This window comes from Euphorbia lathyris, chromosome 10 (genome assembly GCF_963576675.1).
Source record: "Euphorbia lathyris chromosome 10, ddEupLath1.1, whole genome shotgun sequence".
Lineage (NCBI taxonomy): Eukaryota > Viridiplantae > Streptophyta > Magnoliopsida > Malpighiales > Euphorbiaceae > Euphorbia > Euphorbia lathyris.
Window position 1 is genome coordinate 50,911,231 of NC_088919.1, and position 17,586 is coordinate 50,928,816.

At 32.5% G+C, this 17,586-nt stretch overlaps 1 protein-coding gene across 1 annotated transcript; it reads right to left on the reverse strand.

Moving 5' to 3' along the window:
* Positions 1–10,790: 10,790 nt before the first annotated feature.
* Positions 10,791–12,937, reverse strand: LOC136208129 (heavy metal-associated isoprenylated plant protein 5-like). Its single transcript, XM_065998948.1, has 6 exons — positions 12,875–12,937; positions 12,113–12,260; positions 11,814–12,034; positions 11,655–11,739; positions 11,246–11,572; positions 10,791–11,059 (listed from the first exon to the last, which is right to left on the reverse strand). The coding sequence occupies exons 1-6, from the start codon at positions 12,935–12,937 to the stop codon at positions 10,791–10,793; spliced, it is 1,113 nt and encodes a 370-aa protein (XP_065855020.1).
* Between the last annotated feature and the right edge of the window lie 4,649 nt (positions 12,938–17,586).

A 17,586-nucleotide genomic window follows, 5' to 3' on the forward strand; every position in this document is an offset into this window, starting at 1 on the left:
CAACCAAATTTTTTATTTTCCGAAATCATCCTTTTCGGAGGTTTCTCTCTCTAATGATCAATTTCTCTCTCCTCACAAAACAACGCCTAAATAATCTCAAAATTAAAAAGTTAAAGAATTAAAGTTATTTGTAATATCATCAAGTCTTTGTTTTGATATCGTCAATGCTCATTTTAATTTTGAGGTCCTTATTTTTAACAACGCGAAAGACCTTAGTCATTTCTTGCTCGTAAAAAAAAACCCAGTCCCCGTTTGGACAAAAAAATTTCACAGGTATCTGTTTGACAAAACGTGAAAGCACCATGTTGTTTTAGACTTTTACCATAATTGATATGTTATTAGTGATAACATGACACGTGCACAAGTAGAGTAAAGATAACAAGATTTGTGACTGGGGAGAGACTTCGTTAATATGGTTGGAAATTGGTCCAGTTTGTCAAAGTTAGGTCCTTAATTGTACCATTTAGAGTATTAGAAGATAAAATCGCTTTTAGTCGATAGTTATCTCATATATATATATATATATATATATATTGATGCCAAAATTCAAAATTAGGTGTAAATAACAGCAAAAGGCAGTGACTGATTCATGAATATTGACCTTAAGAGGTGTTTGAGATATTCTCTTGTAATGTATGGGTGCTCTACACATAATTTTCATTGAGTTTTTCGACGGTCTGTGTAAGCTCATCCCACCCTCCCTCTAAGTAGCCCTTGGATTTTTCACTGGCGGAAAAATAGAGATGCTCGGAAGTTTTGTTGCACCCTCAGCTACTCAATTTACCTTGGAAAAACGGTTGCACTTTCACCCTCCACTAGAAGAAAAGTTTAAAAATGTTGCAATTGTATCCGAAAACCCTCTTCTCTGACTCCACCACTAGTGTGAATTAGGGGTGGCAACAGAGCGAGGTAGGGATCGATACATCGCCCTCAATATTTTTTAGGGTGGTTCTGGAAAAATTTGAAATAAAATTCATGAATTTTTTTAACGCCTACACACACGGATGTCTACGGGTGACGAAGAATCCCCAAATGGTATGAGCGCCGAAAGATAAATTGGGGAAAAGGAAGCTACTGAAATTGCTCAATTTTTCATATTTGATGTGCTCTCTAAATTATATGTTGATAATTTATCAAAAAGATATATTAGGGTAGTTTTACCAACACATTAGATCAATGTATTTTAGCCTAAATGGCCACTGAATTTTATCCATTTTAACATTATTATCACTGAACTTCAGTTTTTAACAATATGACCATTGAACTTTAATTCTTGAAAATTTTCGTTTTGAGGTCATTTAGGTGTTGTTTGATTAGGAGATAGTGAATTTGAAGAGAGAGACAGCTCCAAAAAAATGTGATTTTGGAAAATAAAAAAATATGGTTTCATGGTAAATGTCGTTCTGAACAACTATAATTTTTGAATATTTTTATTTTGAGGTCGTTAACGGTTATTTTAAGGAGTTAATTAGAGTTGAGCGGTCACCGGTGTTAAAAGGTTTAAAGTCCAGTGGTCATACCGTTAAGAATTAAAGTTTAATAGCCACAATGTTAAAATGGATAAAGTTCAGTAGTCATGTATGTAGTTTACCCTATTTTAGCCTTGCTATAATTCACAATAATATAATATTGAAAACTCTGGAATGAGGATAAAAAAATGGAAATAACACAATTTTACAGTAAAATAAAGGGATAAGGTAGCAAAATAGGCTTATTTTGGGTCTAACGGTTTTTAGGAAAGTATCAATTTAGGCTTCACGTACAAAATAACACCAATATGGGTCTAACGTTTAGAAAATGACACCAATTTAGGCATCGATAACGGATTGGACACGTCATTCCTATTACTCTCTTAAGTTCTGATTTTTCCCCCCACATACAATTGACAAAACTTAATAGAGTAATATCAATGACGCGTCTCTTTCTGTTATCGAGGCCTCAATTGGTATCATTTTTGAAACGTTATGCCCATATTGGTGCTATTTTGTACGCGGAGCCTAAATTGATACTTTTCAAAAAACCATAAGCCTATTTTGCTACCGTATCCCTACAATAAAGGTATATGGTATGTTTTTTGGGTAAATTATACCTATGGCCACTGAACTTTATCCATTTCAACATTGTGGCTACTAAACTTTACGCATTTTAACACCGGTGGTGGCCACTCAACTTTAACCAAGTCCTAAATATGACCGTTAACGACCTCAAAATGAAAATATTCAATAATTAAAGTTGTTCACAATGATATTTACCATGAAACCACATTTTTTATTTTCAAAAATCACCTTTTTGGAGCTTTCTCTCTCTAAAAATTCACTATTTCTCCTAATAAACAACACCTAAATGACTTCAAAACTAAAATTTTCAAGAATTAAAGTTCCTTAGAATATCATTAACTCTTCGATTTTTTTATTTTCAGACCGTCAGCGGTTGTTTTGAGGCATTGAGTGGCCACCGGTATTAAAAAGTGTAAAGTTCAATAGGCATGCATACCGTTAAGAATTGAAGTTCAGTGGCCACAATATTAAATGGGTAAAGGTCAGTGTCCATGAGTGTAATTTACCATATGTTTTTTTTACAAAACAAAGTATTTAAAATTACACGTTAAGTTCTGATGACAATCAATAGCATTTCTATTTTAAAAAAAATCACATTTACATATTGACAAAAAATATACCCAAAATTGAATTGCAGCGGTGTGAAATGAATTTAAATATCAATTTAGTTCATAAACTGTCAAATTAGTTAAAAACGTGAAATGTCACCATATGATTTATGCTCTCGATTTAGGGAGCTGTGTTTTGTGAGAATGTGTTTTATCAATATGTAAGGATAATTTTTTAAGGTAAAAATATTATTGATTATAATCAGAACTTAATAATCTAATTTATAATATTTTTTAAAAGTAATTTATAATCCTTTATTTTATAAAACATACCACATGTCTTTGGTTTTCAAATTAGGCAAACCATAAACATTTTTTTCACTTACCTTTCCCTAATTTTTTAGTCAGTATATTTTCTTAAAGGAAATCTCTGCGTTAATTTAACCTTTTTCTACAAAAATTTTCTTAAATTTTTTACTTGTAATTAAAAATAATTTCTAACTAAATATATATATATATATAATATTATTTTCGAGATCTTCACGGCCGGTTTTTCGGAGGTAGAGGCGAAGATCCTTACGGTTCGGAGATAGTAACATCCACCGCCGCTCAAATTTAATCTTTGAAGGTAAACCTTTCCTCGCTCCCAGCCCGTATCCAAAAATTTCAGTTTTCCTCCAGCTTCGTGAATTCGAATACCCACGGTTCTCGACACCCCATATATAAATATCTTAAATTGTGTTATACCAAATAGAGGACCACGATCGTTGTCCATAGAGACCTTGGAGTACACAAAATAAAGACAAAGTCTCAATTCCCTTCCCAATTTTCTCCAACACACCACACCTCTCCTTATCTCAATTATCTAAAATAAACTCTATCAATTTTCACACACACATGTACAAAATATATGAAAAAATATTTGTTTCTTTTTTATTAAAAATTGCATTTACTAATAATTTAGAGGTCCATTTGTTTCAACTGTCCATATTTACTCTTGTTGTTAAGTTATTTGCTGTTGTTGTTAAATATTATTTGTTTTTTCTACAAAAAGTAGCTGTTTCGGAATTTTACCAAACACTTTCTATTTCCTATTTAGTATTAAAAGGTAAGAAGCAGTTCCGAAAAATGGAAACAAACCAGCACAAAATAAGGGTTAATTTAGTTTTAAGATTATTAAAAAAGTTTAATTTTACTTCCATCATATAAAACAAATCAATTTTGTCTCAATAGTAAGCATCCTAACTCAATTATACTCTTCTTTCTAGGAAATGTCACTTACTTGTTATTACTTTTAAAAGCACAAAATTTAACTAAACTTTCTAACATAAAGATAAAAATGAGTTGAAAAAAATTACCATGAAAATAAAATTGAACTGTTTTATACAATAAGAATAAAATATATATTTTTAATAATCTTGGGGTAAATTTTGTCAATATTCCAAATAATTTTGTTTTAATACTTTAGCTAATTTACACCCATGATCTTTTAACTTTTTACTTGTTTTCATTATGACCTCTGAACTTTAAAGATGAACATTGTGATTATTGAACTTTGCACTATATTACATAATTACATTGTTTATCGTTGATCAATATATGCACTCCAATAATAGTTAATCCTCTATTATAAACTTGGTGAAAATGATATTTTAAACGATTTTAATTTTAGAACTTTGGATTTTGACGTCATTTAAGTGTTATTTAGTTAGGAAATGATTGTTTAAAGAGAAAAATCTAAAAAATAATAATTTGAAAAATCTAAAATGGTAGTTAAGTGTCTGCATTTTTTTTAATCTAGACTGTTAGTAAAGAGTAAATTTGATATAATACTAATTTGGACTAAAATATATAATATATATATATATATATATATATATATATATATATATATATACCATCTGTTAAACTAACACCCCGTTTATTTGTTATGCATTCGTTTGTTGAAAAATATTGAATAAGAAAAAATCTTGTTTTGAAAATAATTTTTTTTTTCTATTTAATTACAATCGAAAAATAAAAGTCACAATGACTACTTTTAAAAGGTAAAAAAAAATATAGCAAGATTTAAAGACTAAAATAGTACAATATTTCCTCACATTCATTGTATTTTTTTTCCACTAATCTAAGATTTTAGTAAGCATAAAAAAACCAAAAAAATCTACTGTACAAACAAACGGAATTTAAAATCCAAAAGTTTGCTACATAGATTGTCACGTCTGTGTCTACATTTATAAAATTTATATTTTGATATTAGTATATCTTATAATGATTGGGTGTGTGAAGTTAATTTGGTGCTACGGAAAAAGTTTGGAGTTAATTTGATGGTTTTATGTGTAAATTAAAAGTTTAGAGTAATTTTTAAAATATTATATAAAGATGGAGGACCAAACGAGATCTTTGCCGAATTTGGATATATATCTATCCAAAGCCTTCCAGGATATTCGAGGCGTTATCTTCTTTTCTTTTCTTTTTATTATTCCTTTTATATTCATCAGTTTTCTCTGAACCGTTTCTCCACTGTTTCTTTGATTTATGGAGATTCGACCGTCCGAATCACTCGAAATTGGAACCATAGCATCCTTATACATAGTTCTAAATCCTAACCGAAGAGTTTTTGAGTTTCGGAAGTGTTTGGAGGGAAACGTCTTAGACATAATTTAGCAGCGAATCGATCGGGTGTATTTTGTTCAATTAGTGACCAATGTAAGTAACTATCAACTATATTTTGAGTTTTATGTATATAGATATATATAATCAAAAAAATTTCAGAAATTGATATTTTAGGGTTTATACAGGTATTTGTAAATTGGGGTTTTTCACGATTTTGCTTTTTATTGTGAAATTATGGTTCAAATGAAACTAATGACTATGCTTCTATGTGAATTTCAGATTTTACTTGATTATGTTGATTTAAGGCTTGATTTGGTTGATTATGTTGATTTAAGGCTTGATTTGGTTGATTTACATATATACATATATGTTTTTGGTTTCAATGTATATAGATATATATGGAATAAAATGAATTTGATGATTTCTTACGAATTGTTTTTGGATTGAGAAATCTGTTGCGGTTATTGTTGTTATTATTTTGGATTGAAGTCCAAATATGATTTTTATGAGTTGTGATATTTTGAAAGATAAAATGGTTTTGTCCATCTAGGATTGCCCGGGGTAGGAGTTGTATTTGTAAGACCATACCTAATGGCGGTATGGCCAGAGTGCACGGCTGGTAGTCCTAACTGTTAGGCAAGGAATGAGATATAAATGAGATATCTCGATATTGTTATGATTGATGTTATGATCTACACGGGTGGAATTCGAGGATGGATACACATACACAAATTTTATTTTATGAACTTAAGTTTTGAGAATATTTTATAAGGTTTTGATGACTATCTTATAAACTTAAGTTTGAGTATATTTTATAAGGTTTTGATTAAATCCCTTTATAAAGGTATATATGTAGCTATGTTAAGTAAAGTTGGTTTTTATAGCTGATAGTTTCTTACTGAGATTTCTGTCTCACGTTTTTAAATGTTTTAATGTTTTTAGGTGAGAAAGTACAAGTATAGAGAAGATTACCGACCGATTAGGCGAGGATTGGAAGTTGTTACTTAGTGTTAGAATTATTATTAGAACCTTAGTATTTCAATTGTAATGTAATGAAGTTGGTAAATATGTTGAGGTTCTTGAATGACTAATGTAGTAAGGATATTGATTTATTGAGAATCTATATCTAAGAGGAAGACTTGAAAAGTTTGACATTTAGGATATTTGGATAATTTGGAGACTCCTAAGTATTGATTGTGATATTTCTATTTCACGCTCGATGCTGATTGAGGTCGTCTAGGGTCGAGTGTGACATAGATATAAATTCAAGATATAATATCTGTTTGGCTCTCTAAAGTAAGAGTGTGTTTATTTCAGCTTTTCGGAGAATCGTTTAGCGTTTCACTCCAAACCACAGGAAATATAGCATTCGGTTAGGTTTATATAACCGCAACGTTTTTAACCTTTTTTCTGGAAACTTGTAACATTTTGGAGCTTTTTATAAATAGTTGTTTATAGTCATTTGTTATTGACAAAATTATCCTTTTTATTTCCACAAAATATGTTTCTTCTTTAACATTATTTTTATTTATATAGCATAATTACCGAAAGGACAAGGTTTTATCATGTTCAATAATTTATTTTATTATTTTTATTAATTTTATTAATTTGTGTAATGCATTTTTTATTTTATAATTCATTTGTTGATTAATTTAAAACATGTCTATATTTGACATTTTAAATAATTAAACAACTAATAATAAATAGTTAATATCAACATCAAACAACTATTAGTTAACGGCTAAACCAAACGGGTCCAAAAGCTTTTAGGTCAATTAGAACCTTAAACTATTAAAATCTTCAACTAAGAAAAAATCATCAATTCAGTCATCATTCTATGTAAAAATCATCAATTGATTCGGTTCGGTTGAACAGTTTTAGACACTTTTCTCCAAATTTATTTTGAACCAACACTAACATTATTATAATCTTTATCAAATAGTCACATTTACTGATTTTAGAATAGGAAGATAATTGGATGATTTTTACTTAGAGCCTAATTGATAATTTAAGAAGTTTTAGTTTAGGATGAAATATTCATGCCTGGATTCAAACTTGTCACACCCGACCCCATCAAATTAACTTCACACACCCAATAATTATAACATATACTAATATCAAAATATAAATTTTAGAAATTTAGACACGGATGTGACAAAACTCGTGGCCAGAATATTAAATGGGTAAAGGTCAGTCTCCATGAGTGTAATTTACCATATGTTTTTTTTACAAAACAAAGTATTTAAAATTACACGTTAAGTTCTGATGACAATCAATAGCATTTCTATTATTTAAAAAAATTGCATTTACATATTGACAAAACATATACCCAAAATTGAATTGCAGCGGTGTGAAATGAATTTAAATATCAATTTAGTTCATAAAATGTCAAATTAGTTAAAAATGTGAAATGTCACCATATGATTTATGGTCTCGATTTAGGGAGCTGTGTTTTGTGAGAATGTGTTTTATCAATATGTAAGGATAATTTTTTAAGGTAAAAATATTATTGATTATAATCAGAACTTAATAATCTAATTTATAATATTTTTTAAAAGTAATTTATAATCCTTTATTTTGTAAATAAAACATACCACATGTCTTTGGTTTTCAAATTAGGCAAACCATAAACCTTTTTTTCACGTACCTTTCCCTAATTTTTTAGTCAGTATATTTTCTTAAAGGAAATCTCTACGTTAATTTAATCTTTTTCTACAGAAATTTTCTTAAATTTTTTACTTGTAATTAAAAAATAATTTCTAACTATATATATATATATATATATATATATATATATATATAATATTATTTTCGAGATCTTCACGGCTGGTTTTTCGGAGGTAGAGGTGAACATCCTTACGGTTCGGAGATAGTAACATCCACCGCCGCTCAAATTTAATCTTTGAAGGTAAACCTTTCCTCGCTCCCAGCCCGTATCCAAAAATTTCAGTTTTCCTCCGGCTTCGTGAATTCGAATACCCACGATTCTCGACACCCCATATATAAATATCTTAAATTGTGTTATACCAAATAGAGGACCACGACCGTTGTCCATAGAGACCTTGGAGTACACAAAATAAAGACAGAGTCTCAATTCCCTTCCTAATTTTCTCCAACACACCACACCTCTCATCTCCTTATCTCAATTATCTAAAACAAACCCTATCAATTTTCACACAAACATGTACAAAATATATGAAAAAGTATTTGTTTCTTTTTTATTAAAAATTGCATTTACTAATATTTTAGAGGTCCATTTGTTTCAACTGTCCATATTTACTGTTGTTGTTAAGTTATTTGTTGTTGTTGTTAAATATTAGTTGTTTTTTCTACAAAAAGTAGTTGTTTCGGAATTTTACCAAACACTTTCTATTTCCTATTTAGTATTAAAAGGTAAGAAGCAGTTCCGAAAAATGGAAACAAACCAACACAAAATAAGGGTTAATTTAGTTTTAAGATTATTAAAAAAGTTTAATTTTACTTCCATCATATAAAACAAATCAATTTGTCTCAATAGTAAGCATCCTAACTCAATTATACTATTCTTTCTAGGAAATGTCACTTACTTGTTATTACTTTTAAAAGCACAAAATTTAACTAAACTTTCTCACATAAAGATAAAAATGAGTTGAAAAAAATTACCATGAAAATAAAATTGAGCTGTTTTATACAATAAGAATAAAATATATATTTTTAATCTTGGGGTAAATTTTGTCAATATTCCAAATAATTTTGTTTTAATACTCAGAATAAAAATTCTTCGATATTTTTAGGTAATTTACACCCATGATCTTTTAACTTTTTACTTGTTTTCATTATGACCTCTGAACTTTAAATATGAACATTGTGATTATTGAACTTTGCACTATATTACATAATTACATTGTTTACCGTTGATCAATATATGCACTCCAATAATAGTTAATCCTCTATTATAAACTTGGTGAAAATGATATTTTAAACGATTTTAATTTTAGAACTTTGGATTTTGACGTCATTTAAGTGTTATTTAGTTAGGAAATGATTGTTTAAAGAGAAAAATCTAAAAAATAATAATTTGAAAAATCTAAAATAGTAGTTAAGTGTCTGCATTTTTTTTTAATCTAGGCTGTTAGTAAAGAGTAAATTTGATATAATACTAATGGGACCAGAATCAATATATATATATATATATATATATATATATATACCATCTGTTAAACTAACACCCCGTTTATTTGTATATACCATCTGTTAAACTAACACCCCGTTTTTTTTTGTATTTAATTACAATCGAAAAATAAAAAGTCACAATGACTACTTTTAAAAGGTAAAAAGAAATATAGCAATATTTAAAGACTAAAATAGTACAATATTTCCTCACATTCATTGTATTTTTTTCCCACTAATCTAAGATTTTAGTAAGCATAAAAAAACCAAAAAAATCTACTGTACAAACAAACGGAATTCAAAATCCAAAAGTTTGCTACATAGATATAAATTCAAGATATAATATCTGTTTGGCTCTCTAAAGTAAGAGTGTGTTTATTTCAGCTTTTCGGAGAATCGTTTGGCGTTTCACTCCAAATCACAGGAAATATAGCATTCGGTTGGGTTTATATAACCGCAAAGTTTAACATTTTTTCTGGAAACTTGTAACATTTTGGAGCTTTTTATAAATAGTTGTTTATAGTCATTTGTTATTGACAAAATTATCCTTTTTATTTCCACAAAATATGTTTCTTCTTTAACATTATTTTTATTTATATAGCATAATTACCGAAAGGACAAGGTTTTATCATGTTCATTTTTTATTTTATAATTTATTTGTTGATTAATTTAAAACATGTCTATATTTGACATTTTAAATAATTAAACAACTAATAATAAATAGTTAATATCAACATCAAACAACTATTAGTTAACGGCTAAACCAAACGGGTCCAATAGCTTTTAGGTCAATTAGAACCTTAAACTATTAAAATCTTCAACTAAGCAAAAATCATCAATTCAGTGATCATTCTATGCAAAAATCATCAATTGATTCGGTTCGGTTGAACAGTTTTAGACACTTTTCTCCAAATCTATTTTGAACCAACACTAAGATTATTATAGTCTTTATCAAATAGTCACATTTACTGATTTTAGAATAGGAAGATAATTGGATGATTTTTACTTAGAGCCTAATTGATAATTTAAGAAGTTTTAGTTTAGGATGAAATATTCATGCCTGGATTCAAACTCGTGGAGATCTCTAAGACTAACTTAACTACAAGTAGCTGTGTATTTACCAAACTCAAAATTTTCTTCTTGTTTGTTTTGGTACTGCTAAAAGAAAGCCAATGTACTGTATCAAGGACAACAATTCTTAATTATCATTACTAATGATAAAAATTCACAGTAATTATCATTACTCTTTTAGCCCTATTACATATCATTACTCTTTTAGCACTATTACATATCGTAGCTGCTAAACTCAAAATTTTCGTCTTGTTTGTTTTGGTACTGCTAAAAGAAAGCCAATGTACAAGGTTGTATGTAATATTATATACAATAGCCGTGATCGCCGGCTATATCATTCTCCGTCGTCGTTTTACATGATGGAACAAGCATGGGGATTGTCGTCGCTGAACATTTGTGCTGGATTCATTGGTGGATGGTTGTACACTGGTTCAATATTATTGTAGATCGGAATCAGGTAACCTTGATTTATCGGGTTATACCCATAACCGTATTGTAGATGTTGTGGGTCAAAAGTGTAGCTCTGAGAAAATATCCCGTCCAGCCAATTAGTCGGAACATATGCCGGATAATAGTCCATTTTATTTGTTACCTCCGCCATAGCACCACCGTCACCACTAGCTGCCGTCCCGGTCGCAGGCGCTGGATCTGGAGCAGGAGCAGGAGCAGGAGCTTTTTTGTTCTTCACCTTTGCTTCTTCTCCTCTTTCACCACCTTTCTCATCATCATTCTTTTGCTCTCCTGCTCCGGCTTCATCTTTCTTATCATCATTCTTTTTTTCTCCAGCTCCGGCTTCATCTTTCTTACCATGGCTCTTTTTCTCGCCGACTTTGGAGCCAAAGCCTTCTTTATTGTCATCCTTCTTTTCCTCGCCTCCTCCGTCCACTTTCTGAGCATCATTCTTTTTCTCGCCTTTTCCGTCTACTTTCTCAGCATCGGTCTTTTTCTCGCCTCCTCCTCCATCGCCGTCGCCGCCGCCGCCGACTTCTTTCCTTGCCTCGTCTGTCTTCGGCTGAACGACCTCAACCGACGTCCGGAACTTCTCCGACAGGTAAGGCACGAGGTCCTTAACTTCCATTGTCCCCTTCACCGTTACCAGATCCTTTCTATCGTCGACTGCCACGCTCTCAACTCCTGTTAATGGGTAACGTCAGTTATAATTTGAAAAAATATTTGTATAATCGCAGATATTAAAATATTCTGAAAATTTATCTACCTTTGATTTTTCTGATTATCTTCTTCATTTTGGTAATGCAATCATCACAATGAGTTATGATTTTCAAAACTACCATAATCTGCGTCTGATTAATTAAATCCAAACGAGTTAATCACTGTAATCAGAAACATATTGAAATTAATTATTTTATTCTTATACCTCTTCAGGTGGTGGTTTCTTCACCTCCGGTTTCTTCTCGGCGGCTTTCTCATCCGCTTTCTTCTCACCACCACCGCCGGCGTCTTTCTTCGGCTGCGGAGATACAATCTGTACTTCCTTCTTCATTTTCTTTTCCAGCCTCGCTTTCACTTTCTCAGGGTCAACCTCCCCGATCATTGTCAATTTGTTCGATTGACGATTGGTCTTCGTCGACTCCACACCTTCAACAACAAATCACAAATTTCAACTGGCAATCCAAATCAATCAAAACAAATCAATTAATCCTATTCAATTCTCACCTTCTAAATGCTTCACCGCTCTTCTAATTTTCTTACAACAGCCTTCACAATGCATGTCGACTTTGTAAACAGAAACAGGCTTCGGTTCATCCTTTTTTTCGCCGCCGTCGGTAGTGGCGGCAGCCACTTTATCTCCTTCACCTTCTGTCTGCTCATAAGAAAAACAAAATTAGATCAGAGAGAAACTCTTAATGAATATTCGAATAAGTAAAGTGTGATTCAAAATCATACCCAAAAGCCGGGGGGCCACTTCGGCCCTAGTCGGACTATGGCAAAAGTCTTACAATGTGGGTTTTATTGGCCTACTTTGTCCAAAGATTCCCAAGACTTCGTCAAATCATGTGACGCTTGTCAAAGGAGTGGAAACATTTCCCGAAAACATGAAATTCTCCAACAAGGAATCTTAGTCTGCGAACTTTTTGACGTGTGGGGGATAGACTTCATGGGACCTTTCCATAAGTCACATAACAACGCTTACATTCTTGTAGCAGTTGACTATGTCTCCAAGTGGGTAGAGGCCGTTGCCTTACCTTCAAACGACTCTAAGGCGGTAGGGAAATTTATAAAGAAAAACATTTTTACTCAGTTCGGGACCCCTCGAACTATCATTCGCGATGGGGATTCCCACTTTTGCAACCGACAATTCGATCAACTCTTACTTAAATATGGGGTTGCACACCGAGTCTCTACACCCTACCACCCACAAACTAGTGGGCAAGTTGAGGTTTCTAACCGAGAGTTAAAACGCATTTTAGAAAAAACGGTTAACTCCTCTAGGAAAGACTGGAGCTTGAAGCTCGATGATGCTCTTTGGGCGTACCGCATGGCGTTTAAGACGCCCATCAGGATGTCCCCTTATCGTCTAGTTTTTGGAAAATCATGCCATTTGCCCGTAGAATTAGAACATAAAGCATATTGGGCGCTGAAATTTTTAAATTTTGACGTGCAGGCTACAGGAGAACACCGCCTCCTCCAACTCAATACTCTTGATGAACTTCGCTTAGGGTCATACGAAAATGCCAAACTTTACAAAGAACGTACAAAACGGTGGCACGATAAGCACATTCAGGTTCGGGAGTTCACCAAGGGGGATCAAGTTCTCCTCTACAATTCTCGCCTCCGGTTATTCCCCGGAAAATTAAAAAGTCGGTGGTCGGGACCATACACCGTAATCAATGTACACTCCTCCGGAGCAATTGAGATCCAAGGTCCCGACAATACAACCCTCCGGGTCAATGGCCACCGTCTAAAGATATACCGCGGCGACGTTTTTCCACAACAAGGCGAAACCACGCTCCTCGCCACACCATGAGCTTGCGCATCACCAAGGAAAGTCGAGCTACTCCGACTCTAAATGTAGCGCTGGTTTGATGCTCTCAAACCCTGTATATATCCATTCATTTATTTTCTCTTGTTTTCTTCGTTTCGCTTCACTCCCACGGAAAGCCAAATCCCAATCCGACATAATACGCGGGGCGTCTTCTTATGCACGCCCCGCGTCTTTGTGCCTCTGATCCAAAATTATGCAAGGGACACCTTTCACGCAGGGCGTACCCCCTGTTACGCCCCGCGTATGAGTTCCTTTCCGTGGCTCCCAAAGTTCAGAAACTCAAACACGCAGAGCGCCCTATTCCTGCGCCCCGCGTATTTGAGTCTCTGACTCCAAAAGCAATAAAAACGCCGCCCTACGCGGGGCGCCCCCCTGAGCATGCCTCACGTAGGGCCCCTGACCACTAAGGGTCTCCTTTTCCTTCCTTACCTTTATTTTTTGTTTTTGTTTTAATTTCTTTTTAAGACGCCCTTGGAATAGGCGTCACTTTAAATAACGCGGAGGGCCGTGCAACCCCGCACTTAACGTTTGTTTTGCACTAACAAAAACAAAAATAAAAATAAAATAAATACAAAAATAATTAAATTACTTTATTGAATCTTTCAAATTTTTCCCAACACGCTATCCCTCCTTCGGAAATTAATTAAAGTTCCGTTATTTGTCATCAAAAATAAAAGACGCCGACACAAGGGGATGACCTAATTAAGGAATTTTAGTCTTGGTTTTGAAATTAGGGAATTTGTGCAAAGCTTAAGTTAGTACTAAACTAAGGCATTGAGTCTTAACCCTAATGTTATCTCCATAATGAATTTTGAAAAGGCAATAAAAACGGGATAGTTGAGAATTTAGCGAAGACTTGATAGTACACAATTTGAACCCGAATCTTTGTGAGGTATTTTTGAGCCTAAAGGAGTTCGTACAAGAACTCCGATTCTTTCACAATTTTTCGAGAGCTTTGACTTCACTCGACTCATAGAATTTGCATCCAATACCGGGTTAAGTACACTTATTTTTGGTAAAAAGGCAATAGATGATAAACCGAACCCACGTAGGCTAATTTTCCTCAATTTATTTTTCTCGTTTTCATTGAACATTAGGAAACCCCTTCGAGCCTATTAACCAACTTTTTTTGTTAATACCCTTTTAACATTTAACCCTTTTTCCTCTTGTTCAAATACCGACATAACCAAGTTGCACCCGAATTACCCGAAATAAGTCACGGCCTTAGCAAATGAGCACCATAAGCTTTCAAAATTTTGTTTTTGTGCCTCTATCAAAACAAAGGATACGATAAAAATAAAAAGGCATTCTCAAGCTCCACCCGAGCAATTTTGAAGTATATTTTGTAAAATTCGAGATATAATATCTGTTTGGCTCTCTAAAGTAAGAGTGTGTTTATTTCAGCTTTTCGGAGAATCGTTTAGCGTTTCACTCCAAACCACAGGAAATATAGCATTCGGTTAGGTTTATATAACCGCAACATTTAACCTTTTTTCTGGAAACTTGTAACATTTTGGAGCTTTTTATAAATAGTTGTTTATAGTCATTTGTTATTGACAAAATTATCCTTTTTATTTCCACAAAATATGTTTCTTCTTTAACATTATTTTTATTTATATAGCATAATTACCGAAAGGACAAGGTTTTATCATGTTCCATAATTTATTTTATTATTTTTATTATTTTTATTAATTTGTGTAATGCATTTTTTATTTTATAAGTGATGCATTTTTTATTAATTTTTATTATTTCTTTAAGATTTCGTGGTTGTTTTATTGTCTCGCGTTGTAGCTTATGTTTGTCTGATGTGGAATCAATTGATCATCTTTTCGTCACTTGTCCGTTTGCTAGAATTATCTGGCAAGGTATTAGCTCGTTGTTTGGACGTCGGATCAACACAAGCTCGACACTTAAAGATCTCATAAGTGATGCCATAGTTCAATGTTTTAGCTCTCAAATTTATGAATTATGGGCATCTGCCATTGGAAATTCTATTTGGGCATTGTGGATTACTCGGAATAGATGCATTTTTGAGGATGAAAAACCGGAAACAGTAATGGTTTTAAGACGCATTTGGAGAGTTTTAAGAGAATCTTCTCACACGGGCCGCGGTACTACTTGGAATTCGTTAGTGGAATCACAAATTTTGGGAGAGCTCGGGATTCCTAAAAGGTATGCTAAAGGGCCGCGAATTATCCCAGTTGTTTGGCAGCTTCCTCCGAGGGATTGGACGAAGATTAACACTGATGCCTCTGTTTTGGGTTCCCCTGGACCGGTCGGGTGCGGAGGAATTTTTCGATCAAGTACTGGTTTGTGTTTGGGAGCATTTGCTTTTCCAATCACCAGTTCGTTTGCCTTCCTTGCTGAGCTGTCTACGGCTGTTCATGCTATTGATTTGGCTTACAACAAAGGTTGGCGGAAGATTTGGATTGAAAGCGACTCTATGTATGTTGTGCAGATGCTGAAATCCAAATCCACATCGGTTCCTTGGGTAATTAGACAAAATTGGTTAAATTGTTTGACACAGGTTGAAGCTATGAACTGTGTTGTTTCTCATATTTTCCGCGAAGGTAATCAGGTTGCAGACTCGCTTGCAAACTTTGGACGGACAACTTCTAGTTTGACGTGGTGGGATGATATTCCGAGCTTCTGTGAATCGGCTTTTCTTCATAATAGGGGAGGACGGTGCTCTTACCGTTTCTCTTGATCTTGTTCTGTAATTTTTTTTTCTTTCATTCTTTTGTTTTCGTTTTTTTTTCTCTTTTAATTTTGGTTCGGGGTCATGGGGTTGAGGTCGGGGGTGCCAGCTTTGCTGGGATGTCCGTCTTCGGCTCCTCCTCGATAACCAGCCTTTAATTAAAAAAAATTCATTTGTTGATTAATTTAAAACATGTCTATATTTGACATTTTAAATAATTAAACAACTAATAATAAATAGTTAATATCAACATCAAACAACTATTAGTTAACGGCTAAACCAAACGGGTACAAAAGCTTTTAGGTCAATTAGAACCTTAAACTATTAAAATCTTCAACTAAGCAAAAATCATCAATTCAGTGATCATTCTATGCAAAAATCATCAATTGATTCGGTTCGGTTGAACAGTTTTAGACACTTTTCTCCAAATTTATTTTGAACCAACACTAAGATTATTATAGTCTTTATCAAATAGTCACATTTACTGATTTTAGAATAGGAAGATAATTGGATGATTTTTACTTAGAGCCTAATTGATAATTTAAGAAGTTTTAGTTTAGGATGAAATATTCATGCCTGGATTCAAACTTGTCACACCCGACCCCATCAAATTAACTTCACACACCCAATAATTATAATATATACTAATATCAAAATATAAATTTTAGAAATTTAGACACGGATGAGACAAAACTCGTGGCCACAATATTAAATGGGTAAAGGTCAGTGTCCATGAGTGTAATTTACCATATGTTTTTTTTACAAAACAAAGTATTTAAAATTACACGTTAAGTTCTGATGACAATCAATAGCATTTCTATTATTTAAAAAAATTGAATTTACATATTGACAAAACATATACCCAAAATTGAATTGCAGCGGTGTGAAATGAATTTAAATATCAATTTAGGTATAAAATGTCAAATTAGTTAAAAACGTGAAATGTCACCATATGATTTATGGTCTCGATTTAGGGAGCTGTGTTTTGTGAGAATGTGTTTTATCAATATGTAAGGATAATTTTTTAAGGTAAAAATATTATTGATTATAATCAGAACTTAATAATCTAATTTATAATATTTTTTAAAAGTAATTTATAATCCTTTATTTTGTAAATAAAACATACCACATGTCTTTGGTTTTCAAATTAGGCAAACCATAAACCTTTTTTCACGTACCTTTCCCTAATTTTTTAGTCAGTATATTTTCTTAAAGGAAATCTCTACGTTAATTTAATCTTTTTCTACAGAAATTTTCTTAAATTTTTTACTTGTAATTAAAAATAATTTCTAACTATATATATATATAATATTATTTTCGAGATCTTAACGGCCGGTTTTTCGGAGGTAGAGGTGAAGATCCTTACGGTTCGGAGATAGTAACATCCACCGCCGCTCAAATTTAATCTTTGAAGGTAAACCTTTCCTCGCTCCCAGCCCGTATCCA